Source organism: Mus caroli, chromosome 9 (assembly GCF_900094665.2).
Source record: "Mus caroli chromosome 9, CAROLI_EIJ_v1.1, whole genome shotgun sequence".
NCBI lineage: Eukaryota > Metazoa > Chordata > Mammalia > Rodentia > Muridae > Mus > Mus caroli.
Window position 1 is genome coordinate 54319085 of NC_034578.1, and position 18047 is coordinate 54337131.

The window sequence follows — 18047 nt, forward strand, 5'->3', positions numbered from 1 at the left end:
CTGGAACTCACTTTGTAGACCAGGCTGGCCTCGAACTCAGAAATCCGCCTGCCTCTGCCTCCCGAGTGCTGGGATTAAAGGCGTGCACCACCACGCCCGGCTAGCATGACTTGTTTAAAGTTGGCCAATAAACGACTGGCCAGGCCAGGCCAGGCAGAGTGGAGGGGCTGTGGGAGGAACAGGGTGAGGCTGAGGAGAACCTACCTTGGCCATGTACTCTGTGACGATGTAGAGCCCGCCCTTCTCCTCCACAATCACACCCAGTAGCTGGACGAGGTTGCTGTGCCGAAGTTGCCTGTGGCAGGTTAGGGTGATCAGGAGTTCGGTCTGCCAACCCCCCACCCGGTGCTCCACCCAGGCAGTCCAGCTCACGTCATGACGGAGGCTTCAGCCAGGAAGGCCTGGGCAGTGGCGTCATTCTTGATGCACTTGACTGCAACTTTGTTGCCCCGGTAATCCCCCAGCATCACATCTGCAGGAGAGGCAGGGGCTAGTTCCTGCTCTCATGGGGCTCCCCCCACCTCCCCCCCTCCCGGGCTCCGTCAACTCACCTCCAAACTCCCCCTTCCCTATTGTCTGTAGCAGCTTCAGTTCCTTCATGTTCAGTGCCCAGCCACCTGGGGACAGGGAGGGAGGCAGAGTGTCAGTGAAGTGAACAGCTAATCTGAGGCACTTGAGATGACAGGCACAGACTAAACAGTTCTAGATGTGGGTGTCTGGGGTTTCCAAGCCTCTAGGGTAAGGGCAGAGGGCCCAGGTGAGGGGAAGTAGGCAGGTGGGAGGTCAGGTGAAGCGCGCACTCACTGCGGTAGAACTCATCCTGGGCCGCCACGGTGCCCTCCATGACCTTTGGTTTGATGAGGCGAGTGCAGAGTCCATCAGCATCTGTGGTGTAGTGCTGCAGAGGTGGGGCAGGCTCTCAGAACCAGACCCACTGGGCCCCATTTCTCACTGACTCACACACTGCTCATGTCTGACCACCAGAGGGCAGCAGAGGCTAGTCCACACAGCCTTGAGCTGCTTTGTGTGGAGAGGTTTCTTCATTTCCAGAAGGGTGGGAACGCATGTCCATTTCCCACATCACCCCAGCCACACTCAGCTACTGGACCCCCAGTTGTCACTACTGCTTTGGGCCTCACCAATATCTTAAAGTAGATAGCAAAACCTGCCCTGTTCCCTATACCAGCCTCTAGCAGGTGTATACTCAGGGACAGGGCGGGCCAGAGATGAGAGTGAGCTCAGAGGAACCTATGGGTCTTTGATGCCAGATATGGCCTGGTTGGAGCGGGTGGAGCCGGTGTTGGAAGCAGCAAGGACCTGTGTGCCTGCCTCCAGGACCCTGATGGCAATGTACACATCCCGACTTGAGGTTCTGAGTGCTGGAGGAAGTGAGGTCCGGATCAGACAGACACCTCCAATGCGTAGATGAGGGGATCTTCGCTGATCTGAACCTTTGTGTCCTGATCTATAAAATGGGGATACCACCCTATCTGTGGGCACTTGGGGGCACCTTGGGGACAGACCTAAGCTTTTTCATACAGCTGGTGCTCCACACATGTGAGGAACCAAAGACTCAAAGAAGCTTTCAATGTGTCCGGGTCACTGCCAGGTGAGCTGGGTCTGGGTCTGTACTAAATGTCCTCAGGTAGACTCAGGCGTGAGGGTATGAGAAAGGGGGGTCACCCCCAGGCAGGCATGTACCCCACTCACCTCCACCAGCTGCATGAGGTTCTCAAAGTACACCTCCTCATCAATGCTCAGCTTGCTCGCATGATACATGATGCGGTAGTGTTCCACCTTGCCTTCACAGCTCACACACAGTGTGTAGTCCCCAGGGTAGTTGGTGCTTTCCCGCACGAGGAACAGGCCTGTCTCTGGTGGGTAAAGAAGCCGCTCGGCCTGCTCCCGGGTGATCTTGCCGTGGAACCAGCTGTGGGTGGCAAGGTTGGGGGTCACAAGGGTACTGACCCGGGAGCCTCCTGCCAGCCTCCTGCCAGCCTCCTGCATACACCTTCCCAGAACTCCCAATCAGCCAAGCATCTTCCCGTACCCTTTTTCCTTCCATTAGGTTCCTATTCCCCGTCTGTGAGGTCCAACCTCTAGTCCCACCCCTAGAGCCCTCACCCACACTCGGGGCTGTTTTGCTCTGATGCCTTTCCAGAAGGACCACAGCCACTTCCTCTCTGTCCCCCAGACCAGGAGACTGAGCCCTCCATCATCTCGGTACTCACGGCATAAGGCTGAGTTTGGTGCCTGCCTTCACACCCTCACGCTTCTGGACATAGTTGGCTGGGATGATGCCCTCGCGGCCCACTTTGTTTTTGGCTTTGTACCAGTTGGGGTCCTAGAGAGAGGACAATACAGACACACTCTGAAGCCTGCCTCCTGAGGAGCCAAACCCAGAGGAAACCCCTGGAGGTGAGAGAATGGGACAAGCATCGTAAGTCCCCAAGTACCTTGGTGACGGCCACGATGGTGAGCACATCTCCTTTGCAGAAGGGAAGGTCTTGCTCAGCAGTGCCATGGAAGTTGTACTTGGCAATACATTCTGTACCGGATGGCCAGGCGGCCTGCAGGATAAGGGAAGGGTGTGTGGTTACAGCCTAGGGCCCTTCTCTACCAACCTGCCTGAATGCCCTTGAGACCAAAGCATCTTAGCTGACTTCCATGAACCTGGGGGAGATACCCTTTTCTAGAGAAGTCTCAGGCCCCTCCAGCTCAGATTCCTCTGTAGCCCTCTCTGGGGCCCCGTGCCCAACAGAGCACACTGGAGTTAGTGTTACGTCACAGTCTTGACTGGGAGGGCGGGTTGAGCATGGGTTGGAACAGGCTGCTCTACCTACTCTCTGTCCGGCCTGGGGAGGGCGGGACGTGGGACTGCTTCATCTGTTCCCTACTGTCCCCACTGCAGCCCCACGATACCTGTATTGCCGACATCTTCTGCGGTCTGGCGTCCCCGTGCTACAGGAAGGCCGATCTGTTACTTGGTACCATGAGAGCTGTGGGAGAAGAGCAGAGTTGAGGAGGAGTGAGAAGATGACCCCACCCTCTGCGTGTGATCATCAGCTTCTTCCTTAAAGCTGCAGGCCTTGGTGCCAAGGCTTCTACGTGTGAGTCCAGGGCTATTCACCCAGCCTCAGGGTAGAAACACGTAGACTTAAGAGTCCCATGGAGGTGGCTATCAGTCCTGTCTCTGATATGACCAAAGGACCAAAGAGGCCTGGAAGATTGGCAGGGAAGGGAATCCAGGGAAACTCTGAAATTGGGCAGGTGCTATGTGGTCCAGGAAAGCTTGTTTAGAGGCCTCTGTACAGACAATGTCTGGGCTTCCTTCTCAGTACACACCCAATAGGAAACAGCCCGTGTCTACCAGGAGAGGGGCAGGTGCTCTCCTGTGGTGTGCTCTGTAGGACCTGTCAGACAAGGAACTGCCCAAATGCTGAAAATGAAGTAGCCAAGGTAGGGAGGTGGCACAGAAGGGAGTGCGGTTCAGCAGTGGCTCGACCCACTCAGCCACTCATCAACCACGAAGCCAGGCCAGGAAAGCAGGAGCACTGGAGTCCCCTTTGTATCAAGCTCAAAATCGGTCAAACCAACCCAGGCTTGTACGGATGAACCTCGGGGAAGGACTGGACAGAGTGTGAGGGGACTTCAGGTATTGGTTATGGAGACTCTCTGAGCTCCCTCGCAGGGGTTGTTCAAAAGCAACTTGCTGGCTGTACCCTGAGAGCTGTCCTTGCACTTTAGTAAAAGCGACTCCCCAAGAGTAATAAGCACGCCTGCACATACGTGTGTTGTCACCACTATCAGTTCAAATACAGCCCCAGGCCTCAGATAACCCCAGAAAGATAGAGAGGCACTGGGCCTACTGTTCCCTTTCAGGTGAGAAAACAGACCCAAGGCCCTTCTGTGATCACAGGGTTAGGTGACAGACCTACCCGAGATGGGATAGGTGAGGATAGCCTTTGCATTTAGGGCTATGTATACTACCACTGGAAGAAGACTTTCAGTGTAAGTGCTGTGACATGTGTATGAGCATGTGCGTGCATGCTGCACATACACACACATGCAGGAAGCATGGGAACTGAGCCCTTAAGACTTCAAAGGTAGAGGGTGGGAGCTAGGGATCTTAGTAGACAGTAGTTGCCTAGAATGCTCAAGAGTCTGGGTTCAAACTCTAGGACGAGGTGCAGATCTCTATGTTTTAAGTCCATGACCTATCAAGCAAATACAATTTGGTATAGAAAGATACTTGTTAGAAAGGCAGAGGGGGGCTGGTGAGATGGCTCAGTGGGTAAGAGCACCCGACTGCTCTTCCAAAGGTCTGGAGTTCAAATCCCAGCACCACATGGTGGCTCACAACCATCCGTAACGAGATCTGACTGCCTTTTCTGAAGTGTCTGAAGACAGCTACAGTGTAATTACATATAATAAATAAATAAATAAATCTTTAAAAAAAAAAAAAAAAAAAGAAAGGCAGAGGGAAGAGGGTGAGGCAGAGGGATGGCTAGTTGGAGGCCAGCCTAAGCTATGTGGTTAAAACCTTGTTTGAAAAGAAGATGACCAGAAAAGGTGACACAGAGAAGCTTAGTATATTAGCTGAGATGGTTAAGAGCACTGGCTGCTCTTCCTGAGCATCTGGGTTCACTTTCCAGCACCCACATGGAAGCTCAAACTGTCTGTAACTGTGCTTCCAGACACATGCACACAAAACTCCAACACACATAAAATGAATGAATGAATGAATGAATGAACGAATGAACTGGTCTGGGTAGAAGCTGATGAAATAAGGCAGAACCAATTACTCATCTGAGGCTCTGTGGCTCTCAGCTGCTGAGCCCATTCCAAGCACCCTTGTCTGTCTGCCGCATGAGAAGGGTCCTGGTGGCCCTGGCATGAACACTGCAGAGTAGCAAGGAGCTTCCCATGGCACTGAGGGTGATAAGCCTGGCGAACTTCAGGAAGCACACACTCCCGAGTCCAGCAGAAGCAAGGGTAGAGGGTGCGGGGAAAAGTAACTCCTAAGCAAGATCCCTGGTTCTGATCAGACCTGGGCCTTGAACCTGGCTTTATCAACAATGCCACCTCAGAGAGAATGAATGAGCCCCATGGGCCTCATATCCCCTCTCCCGGAAACGGAGGACAGTGAACCCCTGCAAGGAGACTGGAGGGAACAGAATGAGACTTCAGAGTTGGAAGTGCCTGACATGCTTCCTGTCCCCTTCACAACAGTCCTTCTTGCAGCCAGAAGCAAGCAAGGCTATCAAGCTATTGTCTAGACTGACGCCCAGAGAGAGTGGAATAGGCCCCACCCCCTCACACCCAGTATTTCCATGATGGAGCCAGCATGAGAATGAAAGCTACCTCCTGGGCCCTGTGGATGCCATGCAAGAGCTGTGAGCCTCCTTCCCTGTTTCATATAAGTGAAAACTAAGGTCCAAGCAGTTGCCCAAAGTCACCAAGCCTGACCTAGGGTCCCACTGCCATTGGTTGAGCCCCAACCTTAGGGTCCTTCTATGGAAATTCTATTAGCTCAACAGCTCGCCACACCTCCTCCTCCCTCCCCAAATTCAGAACTCACTGCTGCCACCACAGGAGGCAGCGGAGGCTGGGCACAGTTAGTCACCCTTCCAGCTGTCAGTTTGCAAACACTCCTTCCTGGCCTGCAGCTGCCGTGCCACCTCCCTGCTGCCTTGATGATAATAATAAAGATAATCACAGGCCCTGTTTTCTGAGTACTTACTCAGTGTCAGGCCTTATCCTTGGCACTTCATGGCTCGTCCAATCCTAATGACTGAGAAACAGAGGGGCTATTATTACCAACCCCATTTTACAGATGAAGGCCCCAAGTAAAGCCCAGAGTACTGTGAGGCCTTGCCTGAGGTCACAGCTCCAGTAAGATGTCATGTCCTGCCTCAGACTCCTGAGCTCCTTGGCCAGGACTCTCTGCCTACCTGGTGGCCTCTGCCTTCCATATCTCGCATACCCTCAGGGACCGTGGTCTATCTGGATGGACAGGGCAGAGAGCAGACATGTAGGTAAGGACATGGGGAGAGGATGGGACAAGGCAGCAGTGTGCTCAGCCACCAGATCCAGGAGAGTTGAACCTCCCGGATTCCATCCATAGCAGTGCCTTCTGAGGCTCTGATTCTTCATGTACACGACAGCTAGGTGAGAAGGCAGCTGCTGTGACCCTGGGTCACTACATGCCTTATCAGACATCCTCTAACCTGCCAGTCATGTGAGGTCACCAGGCCAGGATGGCTGAGCAAGATGCCTTGCCTTATGCTCTCTCCAGCAAAGTCTGAGGCTGATAGCCAGAGTGGCTTAAAGAGACTGCTTATTGAAAGCCACCTTCCAACTAGCCAGTGAGTAGACACAGAAGGTCCTTTGTGGGGTCACTTGAATGACCAAGGCGCTCTAGGAAGGCCATGCAGGACCACTGTTCTGGGAGTAACTCTGCATCCTGGCCCTGGCCCTATGACCTCTGGGGAATCCGGGAGCTCCCTATGTTTGTGACTTCAAGCACCGTGTCTGTCCCCCTTTCTCACACCTGCTCTCAGACACCTGCACTCTGACTACTGACCTGTCCTTTCCCTTCATCCAAGGCATTTTTATGCTGCCTAGCTAGGGTACAGCCTCCTATACAGGCAGAAAGCAAAATAGAACAGGTGGCAAGAGATTGGAGAGAGGCCACACTGAACTAACTACAATGTGAAACCACCAGGCGGTGGTGGCGCACTCCTTTAATTCCAGCACTTGGAAGGCAGAGGCAGGAGGATTTCTGAGTTCAAGGCCAACCTGGTCTACAGAGTGAGTTCCTAGACAGCCAGGGCTATGAGAAACCCTGTTTCAAAAAACCAAAATGAAACCAACCAACCAACCAACTGAAGAGCTAGATCAGCAGGTAAAATGTTTGCTGTGAAAACCCAAATTTGGTCCCAAGCACCCAAATGAATCTGAGTGTCGGTGGCATGTGCCTGTCATACAGTGCTGGAAGGCAGGGGCAGGGATTCTAGAACTTGTTAAGCTCACCTGCCTAACCTACCTATCAAGTCCCAGGTTGCAGTGAGAGACCCCATCCCAAGAACAAGGTGAACAGTTCCTAAGAAATGACACCCAAGGTTTCCCTCTGGCTTTTACACGCACGTGCACACAGGCATATTCACACACAAGTACACGTGGACACACACACACACACACTCACCAAACTTAAAGACCAAACTCTCCAGAGTAAGGCATCTGATGCCTGTGACTAGCAATCCAGCAAGCCTTGCATGCAGCCATGTACGTACGGATAACAGGTCAGTAAAGCAAACTGTGAGGCACATGAGGACCTCCGTTCTGATCCCCACCTCACGCCCGGCAATACAATGGCACTTGCGGTCAAGCCTAACAAACCCTGGAAGGAGAGACTCAACTCCTCATAGTTGTTCTCTGACCCCCAAATGACACACACTGTGTGTGATGTACACGAGCACACACGCGCACACACATTATAACAAAAATCAAAAGAGGCAATGTAAATGTGGCAAAATGTTAAGATCACATAAATATAGGCAAAGAATCTACAAGTGTCTAACAACTACTGCTTCTGCTGCTGCCTCCCGAGTGCTGGGACTAAAGACGCGTGCCACCATGCCCAGCTAGTTTTGGATTTTTTTTTAAAGATTTATTTATTAATTATATGTAAGTACATTGTAGCTGTCTTCAGACACTTTTTCTTTTTTTTTTTTTTTTGGTTTTTCGAGACAGGGTTTCTCTGTGTAGCCTTGGCTGTCCTGGAACTCACTTTGTAGACCAGGCTGGCCTCGAACTCAGAAATCCGGCTGCCTTTGCCTCCCGAGTGCTGGGATTAAAGGCGTGCGCCACCACGCCCGGCCCAGACACTTTTTCTTATTGCTCTGGTCCCGGCTTGCTCCCTGTAGCTGTCTTCAGACACTCCAGAAAAGAGCGCCAGTTCTCATTACAGATGGTTGTGAGCCATCATGTGGTTGCTGGGATTTGAACTCACAACCTTTGAAGAGCAGTCAGTGCTCTTAACCGCTGAGCCATCTCTCCAGCCCTGGTTTTGGATTTTTTTTTTGTTTTTTTTTTGTTTTTTTTTGTTTTTCGAGACAGGGTTTCTCTGTGTGGCCCTGGCTGTCCTGGAACTTACTTTGTAGATCAGGCTGGCCTCGAACTCAGAAATCCACCTGCCTCTGCCTCCCGAGTGCTGGGACTAAAGGCCACCACGCCTGGCTGGTTTTGGATTTTTGATACAGGTTCTGGTTATATAGTCCAGACTGATTTCAAATTCCATCCTCAGTCTCCAGGACAGGGTTACAGGCAAGCACCATAACACTCAGGTATAAATTGTGCGGTTTAACATCTTTTATTACATTTTATTTATTTTATATGCATGTGGATACGTGCCCCACAGTGTACATTTGAAAGCCAGAGGGTAACTTGTGGAAGTTGGTTCTCGCCTTCCATTCGTGGGTCCTAGTGAACAACCTGAGGTAGATAAGCTCAGTGACAGGCACCTTTGCCAGCAGAGCATCTTCCTAGCTCACAAGTTGTGTTTCAGAGAAAACAAATACACATCCCTGAGCTTAGAGATGTCTAGGGAGTCTTTGAGAGACACAGAGAGGGCTGGAGAGATGGCTCAGCAATTAAGAGCAACTGTTACTCTTATAGAGACCCTGGGTTCAGTTCTTAGCACACATATGACAGCTTGTAAATGTCTGGAACTTCACTTCCAGGGAATCAGACACCCTTTACTAAACACCACTGATACAGGGCATGTACATGGTGCACATACATATGCAAACAAAATACACATAAAATAAAATAAATACACCTTAAAAAAACAGATGAATAATAGAAGTTGCCTCTGGGATGGGATCAAATTAAAGGAAAACTCTGTTATTCTATATTTCCTATTTTGTCCTCTTTTGATATATTCATTGAGACTCGTGCAGTCCAGGCTAACCTCTAACTCACTATGTAGCAAAGGAAGGCTTCCAGTGAGTGACTCTGCTATCTGCCATCATACCCAGCTTATCTACTGCTGGAGACTGAACACTTCCAACACAGCGACATCCTCAGCTCTTGGCTTTCTTTTAAAGTTACAAACATCTGTATTACCTTCCCCTTAAAAATAAATGTGAAAATACACCACTTTTGGTTTTTTTTGTTTTGTTTTGTTTTTTGAGACAGGGTTTCTCTGTATAGCCCTGGCTGTCCTGGAACTCACTTTGTAGACCAGGCTGGCCTCGAACTCAGAAATCCGGCTGCCTCTGCCTCCCGAGTGCTGGGATTAAAGGTGTGCGCCACCACACCCGGCAATACACCACTTTTGAATGCCACTTCCACCAGGAATCTTTCCTTGGCTCTCCAGCTGTGCTGGCTGGCCCTGCCTCCAGGGTCTCTCACATCACAGTGCTCCACCGAAGGACCTCACTAGCAATGGCCTATGGCTGAGGTAGAAAGGGAGCTTTGTGTAGGTGGAAGAGGGGAGCTAGCCTGACTCATGTCTGCATCGCCGGCATGGACTGGGCTGAGAACTGCTGCTCAGTTATGAGGAATGAATGAATGAATGAATGAATGAATGACAAGGAAGGAAGGAAGGAAGGCAGGCAGGCAGGCAAAAGCATGTCTACAAGTATATTAGGTCCTGAAACCAATATTTATACGGACTATATTTAACCCCAGAGGGTCAGCAGCTGCTACCCACCCCCACAAGACTGGAGGACAGGGGCTTGGGATTGTGGTGGGGCCAATATTTCCATCTGACTTCCTGCCCTAAACTCTGCTCCCAGCAGCCCTTGTGCTGGGGTCCCGGGAACAGGCTGGGCATTGTGCCCAAGTGCTGAGGTCAGTGGCTGCAGCCTCAGGCAGGCCTTTCTTGGGAGCCCATGCTGTCCAGAAGGGGACATAAGTGTGAGGGGGTAGGAGCCCAGACACTCCCAGTCTGCCCTTTTCTTGCCCTGGAGGCAGCTGCAGACCCTCAGAACCAAGCACGTGCAGAGAGCTAGGGTAGGTCAGAAGATGGTAGCCCTGCCCCCTCACCAAAACTCCACTGCTTAGTGGGGCGTGGGAGCTTTCAGAAACTGTTTACATGCAGCTAAAAATACCCACTGAAAAGGGAAGTGTACCAGAGACCTGGGGGGACTGGCGCTATGGCCCACAGAGACTCTAGTCCTACTATAGGACCCAGCTGCACTGTCTGCGGGGACACACACACACACACACAAAGGCAAAACCACTTGTGGCAACAGGAAGGTCTTCTGTTCTTTCTCACTCTGTGCTGGTTTCTCCGTACCTCATGCCATGCCCAGTGGTCAGGTTGGGCAGGAGGAGGAAGGCCCACGAGACTTTTGTTGTAGAGATCTAAGAACCTGATTCAGCCTCTCCTCTGTGACCAGTCTGCTGAGGTACTGAGGATGCCAACAAAATACACTCCAAGCTCCTGACTTTCTCAGTACAGAATGGTCAGTGGGCCAGGTGTGCCCATGCCTCAACAAGCTGTGGTGTGCTGGTATAACTCAGTGGTCAAACCTGTGCAGAGCATGCGCCCCAACCCTGCCTTGTTCTATCCCCAGTGCCTTAAAACAACTGAGGAGAGACAGAGTAACCCAGCAGCTTGCAGGAAAGACACGAGGGGAGCTAAAAAGGATGAGACAAGGGGTACCTAGAACAGGCCACGGTTAAGACTTACATAGAATTACTGAGGGAGTCAATCAAGCCTGCCAAAGGAAGTTTCCTACAGGTCCAGGGCAGACAGGGGCAAAGGTGAAGTTGCAGTCTCGGGCACACCCCCTCACAGGGCAGAGTACCCGAGGAGGGCAGCCAGCCAGCAGCAGAGCTGGTTTGGTGGCTATAGTCAGCCCCACCCCTGGTCCTGCAGAGCTCTCAGGCTGATAGCACTGCCACCCAGCCACACACTGAGCATAAGGGCTGGGGGGTGGTTCCCACTAACCCAACAGTTCAGACAGGCCCTCAGCACCCCTCAACTGCACAGATGCCCCAGAAGGTCTGAAAGCACAAACCTGTGGAAAGCTCTGAGCTCTGGGCAAGCGGGGCTGGAAAGATGGCTGCCTTGGGTTCTGGGGCACGCTGCCCCACCCCCATTCTCAGGCGCCCTCAGCCTCAGCACCCCTGACTTAAGAGGAGAGCTGAGTTTAATGACTGAAAAATATTAAAGAACCAAATTATGGCAACTCACTGGGGCTCAGCGAGACCGGAAATCCTGTCTGGAAGCTCGGGAGCAGTAGGGGTGGGCTAAGGGGAGGCTAACGGGGAGCCTCCTCCCCAGGGTACACTGTGGCTTGAGGCTGCCACTCCTGGCCCAGAAAGGTTTCTAATTACCACTCAGGAGCCTAATTACTTACATGCACTGGGCCTCTGGGCCTCCAGGTCTCCCCAGGGTCCTACCCCAGGCCCCTACCCCCCACCCCTTAGGATAAGGGCCAGGTCCTGTGCATTTTCTTCTGCCTGTATTTACATACAGCTTCCTCACTAACCTCCATGCAGTGGCTTTGTTTCACAACCCATCCTACCCCCCAAAACACCCCCCAAATCTCCTAGCCATGTTACAAGAGGGGGATAAGGGAATGGTCTTGAACTCTGGGTGGCAGATTTCTGGTCTCCAGCACTTGAGACAGAGGCTGGAGAATCTCTGTGATCTGAAGCCAGCATGGTCTACAAAATGAGACCCTGTCTCAGAAAAACAAAAGCAACCAAGGAACCAACAGAACAGGTACAGTAGAGCACCCAGTTCCAAATGCTAACCCACAGAGACAGTGCCAGGGACAAAGACCTGGGGCACCCTCTACCAGCAGGGTCGACAGACAGTCAAAGTGGGGAGCCAACAGCCTGCTGCTCTAACATGGTTTACTTAAGCCTCCCCTCCCACCACAAGTCCTGGGAGATCCCTGCCAAACAGGGAAGGAAACAAGTTTGCCAATGGTCACCGCCTAGGGTACCATCAGCTTCCAAGTGCTCGAATAGGGACTTAAGCTTAGTTATGTTGGAGCCTAGGTCAGCAGACTTCCCCACATTTTCCTTGGCAGGATCATATAATATCCTAAGAGGACAGAACAGGAATGCTAGGGCCAACTAACTACTCATATCATGTGCCTCTTACCCCAGCAGGCTCGGGTCCACCCGTGCTCTCTCCTGGACATTTGCATATCCAGCCTTTGCACAGACAGATCAGGACATCATGAAGAGCCTCAGAAGAACTCAGAGGAGGCAGCAGCCTCGAAGAGGACCCAATCACTGAACAAAATCCTCTGGCTCTGTGGCTCTTCAAATCCTTTTCACAAGCCCTACTCTCCCTCCAAGAAGCCCTCCAGGCTGTCTTAGACCATGCAGATCCTAGCAGTTTTGCAGGAGGGGGAACCACAGGCTTGTCCTGCCAGGCTTCCCTGAGCCCAGCCTCCTCAATGGAGCTCAGCCTCCTGTCCTTTTCCCTGTAGTGTGCACATTACAGGCTGTAAAGCCCCGAGGCTGGGTGAGGACCAGGTGCCAGGCTGGGCTGGGCTGGGCTGAAGAGCAGCAGCCAGGATGTAGGGGTCGGATGACACCCAGGTTTCGCCCGCCCACAAGCCTTCCAACCGTGCAGAACCCAGGCAGCCGGGGAGCGCCCAGCAGCTCTCTTCTGCTCGTTTGCAGACCACGGAAGAGAGGCGGAGGGAAGCTGCGGTTGGAGGGTGTGCACTAGTGTGCTGGAAGAAGCTGTCCTTCTCACAGAACCAGGAAGAGAGCAGGCAAAAACAGGGTAGGCGGAGCTGAGTAGGGCCTCCAGCCCTGGGGCCTCCACTCAGGGGAGCTCCCTGCTAGTCCAGGGCAAGTCAATTCAAATTCACTCAATGAGCCTCAGTTTCCTCGTGGGAAAAATGGGATTGTCTCTCTCATTCTGCACCCCATTCGCGCACTCAACAACCAATGGGTGTAGCAGGCTGCATCATGCCCAATAAGAGAGCATCCCCAATTCTCAGAGCACTCCTGATGATGGGGATTAGGCTCAGCCACCCAAACCCAGTCTCTCCCTGTTCACATCTTCCCTCAGCCATGCAGGGAGCACACAGGCTCTCCCTTCTCCAGCTCTTTATTTTTAGGCCTGAATTTGACTTTAATCATTACTTAGCAGATTCTATTTCAAGCCCTTGGATGAAGGGACCCAGAAGGGAGGAGGAAGGCAGTGCTCCCTGCTGGGTTTAGGGAGCTGCCTGCTCCTCCACCCATCCTGTCCCTATCCAAGGGCAGGGAGAACCGAGAAACACCCAAAGGCCAGCATCTTGGGTAAGACCCAACCCTGTGACCTCATCCCACTGAAGCTATGGGACAGGAGGGTAGTAGTGATGCCTACTTTCATGCCACCAGTACCAGGTGGCTAGGGAGGGAATGAATATGTATGTGTCAAAGTCTGTCAGTCAGGGTCCCAAGCTACAAGGTAGAGAGGCTTCGGCACTGAAACGGTCATATCAGTTCTCCTCATCTATGTTAGTTCTGGGCCACCCTAGTCAATTAGGGCTACAGTCTTTTGGACCCAGGGTGTGCCAAGCAGAGATTGGTTTCTTCCTACTGCCCATGTCACAAAGTGACACCTCCAGGTTAGATCTGCAAAGGAGGACACTAACTCATAAGCCTAGTTTCTAACTCTCAGGTGCAAGGCTCCAAAATCTAATCTTTCCCTTCCCTGGTCACTGGAGAAAGCTGAGGCTGGCCTGACTAACTCTGGCTCAGGCTAAGGAAACCTCTATTTCCCACTGGAACGTGAAGCCTATGACAGCCATGCAGGATCCGGGAAGCAGGAGTACTTTTCATGATGGGTACGGTGGTATATGCATGCCTGTAATATCAATGCTCTGGAGACTGAAGCAGGAGGATCTCAGGTTCAAGGCCCTGTAGTGAGAACCTGTGTGTGTGTGTGTGTGTGTGTGTGTGTGTTTTGGGAAGCAACAGTGGTAGGTAGCTATTCTCAACTCCAAGGCTGTGAAGGGGAATGGGTGGGGTTAGGCCTTGGACAGCAATTAGCGTCCTATCTTCTCAAGGCCAGTCCCAGGCCCTGAGGCAGCCTATCACTTAGTGATGGGAAGGGAGTGAGGCACTGCATAGACAGACACAGCAGCCTAGAACACAGGGCCAGAGGTTTTCAGAGTGCTTGGAACACCTTACCAAAGATAGGTGAGAGGGCAGTCATTCTGGGGTCCGAGGCTCAGGGATCTTTCTCGAATTCTAAGGCAGCCACACCAGCCACGGTCCCATGCTCTCTCCAGTCTTTTAGTAGGTTAGTTAGTTAGTTAGTTTAGTTAGTTAGTTAGTTAGTCTTTTAGTAGGTTAGTTAGTTCAGTGTCTTCTGAGGTATATAGCTCACTGTTCCTGTTAGCTATGCTCAGGGAACAGTGACATGGCTGGGCCTGGAACCCACATACTTAGCTGCTAAGCTGCCTGCTTTCTACTAGCTGCTTGTAGGGTGTGTAGTAACAGCCCCCAACACTGACAGATGGAAGCACGGCACACGCGGGAGAGGGTTTGGTGACGAAGCAGTAGCAGAGCTCCTGGAAATACCCTGAAGCTTTGTAGAGGCAGTTACCATGACAGGTAGCTCAAGAAACACCCAGAGACACAGTAGTAAGTGGAAAAAGAGTCGAGGCTTGCATGTTTACACGCTAACAGCAGCAAAGGAAGGAAACCAGGAAAATAGGGCTCTAACATGCCTGCCTGGCAATTACTGGGCCCTCTTGTTTTATTTTCTAAAATTTCTGGTTTTTTTTTTCTTCCTTTCTTCTCTTTTAAAGATGGAATCTCAGTCTGGAGCCCATGTTAGCCTTGAACTTGGAATCCCTCCTGCCTCGGTCTCCCTAGCGCTAGGATTACAGGTGCATGCCAGCCCACTCGGCCCTCACTGCTTTGTAAAGAATAAAATCAACAATCAGAGTTTTCATGTGAAGTCAGACTAACTTTCTCAGGTCTTGCCTGCCCCTCAGCTCTGGCCCAGCTACTCAGGACTTTTCTGCTACAGAGCATCCATGCCCATCTGGGACACTCTCTCAGACATCTCTCTGCCTTCTTTCCCAGACTCAACATCTGTGCTTTGAGGGCTACATGTCAAGGCTTTGACATTCTTCAAAAGATGGACCTGGGTGGTCCTACCATTCCAGTGGGATCGAGAAGGATTGTGGGGGAGGTTGAGTCACACTATGGGCCTCTGGCTTCCATCCCTACCTCTACTAGCATGAAGGAAGCTGGACTCTGTCCTCTACCAATACTTGCTGTGGGCCTCCCCATGTGGACTGCCCTCTGAAGAGCAGTGCCTTGTAGTGAGGAAGGCACCTGCTTTCCTGGTCTTTTACAGAAAGACCAGCCCCTGCTGATGGGGAAAATTAGTTCACCAAACAAAACTCACAGCTTCGAACATGTGCTAGCCTAAATGAGGCTGCTTTCTAAAAGGTCTCTGGACTCTGGCCACACCCTTGCAGCTAAGTTAGTAAGAAGCACCCAGCCATGTCAGGCCTAGCCATAACCCCTAAGGCTAGACAGAAGAAGTTCGGGTCCGGCATGAGGTGATGTGACTGTATACCCCACCCCCACCTCAGTGCTTCTTAGAGCAATGGGTAAAACCTTAACCAAGGGCAAGGGCCTGAGCAGGACAAAACAGCCTGTGGCTCACGGGGGGCCTAGGCAGAGCTCAGCATCCTGAGGGATCTAGAAGATCCTGCTGTTCTGCCAACCTTACTGCCTCTGGCCTGATCCTGCTGTGGCCATTACTGAGACACTATGACATCTAGGGTCTAGGGAGACAGAAACATTCCCCCATACTGACACTTTAGGTCCAAGGCTGTCTCCCACTCTGCCTACGCTGACCCCATTCAGGTTCTGATTGAGCCATCTGGTAAATGTGGGGAAGGCAGGGTCAGAACTAACTACCAGACTGTTTCAAAGCTGCCCAGAACCAGGCTTCTGCACACCTAACCACACCACACCACACAGATGGCCCACACGATTAGGACCCAGTCCCAGGCACTGAGAGGAAGTCTCATAAGCAATGCATATGATATCTTGGCCTGTAAGAAGACAGCACTGAGGCCGGAAACCCTTTCCCTCTTCTCTAGCCCTCTGCAAGGGAACACGTGCTCGCTCACCCCACAAGGTCCCTTTTGGGTCAGGCTGGAGACTGCCAGTGTCCCTGGTAGTTACAGAGTGGGTCTGGTTCCCCTCCACCTCCAGCCATCCATCATTGCAGAAGTGGGAATGAGAGACAGCTAGCCTCCCTCGATCAGGGGCCTGGAATATGACCTGCCCCTTGGGCCTCAGTTCCCTGCTATACAAAATGATCAAAAAAAAAAAAAAAAAANAACCCCTCCTACTTAAGCTCCAAAGATCCAGTGACCGGACACACCCCTTCCAAATAACTGGTCTGGGTCCTGAGAAGCCTGGGAAAATAGACTGATGAGGATGCTGGGGGGTGGGGGTACAGTATCAATGCCCAGTGTCACCTCTACGCAGACTGGAAGCCCTGCCCAGTTTCTCCACCCAAGGGTCAGAGGTCCCTTGCTTTAAGCCTGGTCCTCGGGCAGGTCAAGGGTGACAGGCTTAGTTCAAGGACCCGGCCTTCAATCAGGCACAAAGGGAGGTGGCATGGCCCTGGGCTGCTTGGAGCCAATAGAACCTCAGTGCAACGACTGAAGAAGAGTTCAGAACCAGACAAGCCAGGATACCTCCAGGGAAGCCCTGAACGGGAAAGGGCAAACACCCGGGAGTCCGGCCCATACCACTTCTCTTCCTCCGGGGTCCAGCCACTTCCCACTCGGCTCTCCTCACGGGAGTTGGGGGGTGGGAAGGTAGGACTCTACAGACCTAAGCCAATTCTCTTGTGGTGCAGGGTAGTACTACCTCCCTTGTGGCTCCTTCCCAGTAGTGTTCTGACAGTGATTCCCGGGAGAATTCGAACCCGTTTGGGAGGGGGGGGGATGGGTGTGGGCGCGGCGGCGGTGGCTACAGAGGCGGGACGAGCGACCTCCTCCCTTCTAGGGGGCATTAGGACACCCACCTCCTTCGGGGCTGCCCAGCACTCACCTCTCTGGGGGCACTGCGGTCCAGGCCTCCTCACCGAGGGCGGCATCAGTGGCCTGCAGGACAGTCCATGCGGCCAAGGGGGAGGGGAGGGGCGCAGGGGTCCCCAGGGGGTGCGGTACAAAGAGGTGTATGGATGCGAAAAGAGAGGGAAGGAGAGCCAGACAGGCAGGGGGACTGCCGCGCAGCCCCAGGCGGGGAGGGAAGAAAGGCGGGGGAAGGGGGCGGGAGGGAGTCCGGGGGGAGGAAACAATGTAGCCGGCGCGGCCCCGGCAGAGTTCCGCTTCCGAACGCGGCCACGGAGGTTCGGTTTGGGGACGTCGCGCCGCCGCCGGGGGCCGCCCCGGGCGTTCGATCGCCGCTCGCGGGGCTTGCCTGAGCCCCACACCCCGGAGGCTGGGCGGCCAGAGGCTGGCCAGGCGGGAGGGACGGCTGGCCCGGGGACGGCCCCGACGGCGGCGCGGCCCGGGTTGACCCTGCTCGGAGCCCCCCGGTGGGATCCCCCGGGGCAGGGCGCAGGGTGGCGCGGAAGAGCAAGGAAGGCAGCAGGCTCGGCGGCGGCGGCCAACCTCAGCTCGCCCGGGCTCCGATGGGAGGAAGCTCGCAGGCCTAGTGAGAGGAAGCGCGGCCCGGATCCTCCGCCCGCTGCGGCGCGCCTGCGCGAGGGGGCCTGCCCGGCGCGCAGCGGGGCGTGGGTCGGCGCCCTCTGCTGGACCTTGGAGGAAATGCGGGGGGTGTGTCCGCGTCTACGCCCTGCCCCCACTTACTGGCCTTCGCGAAGGCTCCCGAAGGTCCTTTCAGCGGGCCACCAGCAAGCTAGAGCCAACCTCTCAGCTTTCTCTAGGCGAAACTTCCTTGCTAGAGTGGAGGTTAGGCCTACCTAGACTCTTCTGGGACAGTAAGCATGCATTTACACGGTCCCTGCTCTGTAGTCTACCAGACTTCTCTCCTCCTCCTCCTCCTCCTCCTCCTCCTCCTCCTCC

At 53.2% G+C, this 18047-nt stretch overlaps 1 protein-coding gene across 2 annotated transcripts in view; it reads right to left on the reverse strand.

Annotated features, from left to right (window-relative positions):
• Positions 1-17732, reverse strand: part of Csk (C-terminal Src kinase) — a 20614-nt gene extending 2882 nt beyond the window's left edge. Inside the window, exons 1-10 of one of the 2 annotated variants that reach the window (XM_021171672.2) lie at positions 17068-17732; positions 5744-5794; positions 2923-2999; positions 2457-2570; positions 2232-2344; positions 1711-1930; positions 805-898; positions 552-617; positions 373-472; positions 205-295 (exon numbers count right to left, since the gene is read on the reverse strand). In XM_021171672.2, coding sequence (XP_021027331.1) covers positions 205-295; positions 373-472; positions 552-617; positions 805-898; positions 1711-1930; positions 2232-2344; positions 2457-2570; positions 2923-2937 — 813 coding nt within the window. In that variant the 5' untranslated portion in view covers positions 2938-2999; positions 5744-5794; positions 17068-17732. The remainder of the gene's footprint in view (positions 1-204; positions 296-372; positions 473-551; positions 618-804; positions 899-1710; positions 1931-2231; positions 2345-2456; positions 2571-2922; positions 3000-5743; positions 5795-17067) is intronic. The other variant, XM_021171671.2, reaches the window with a different exon arrangement.
• Positions 17733-18047: the final 315 nt, after the last annotated feature.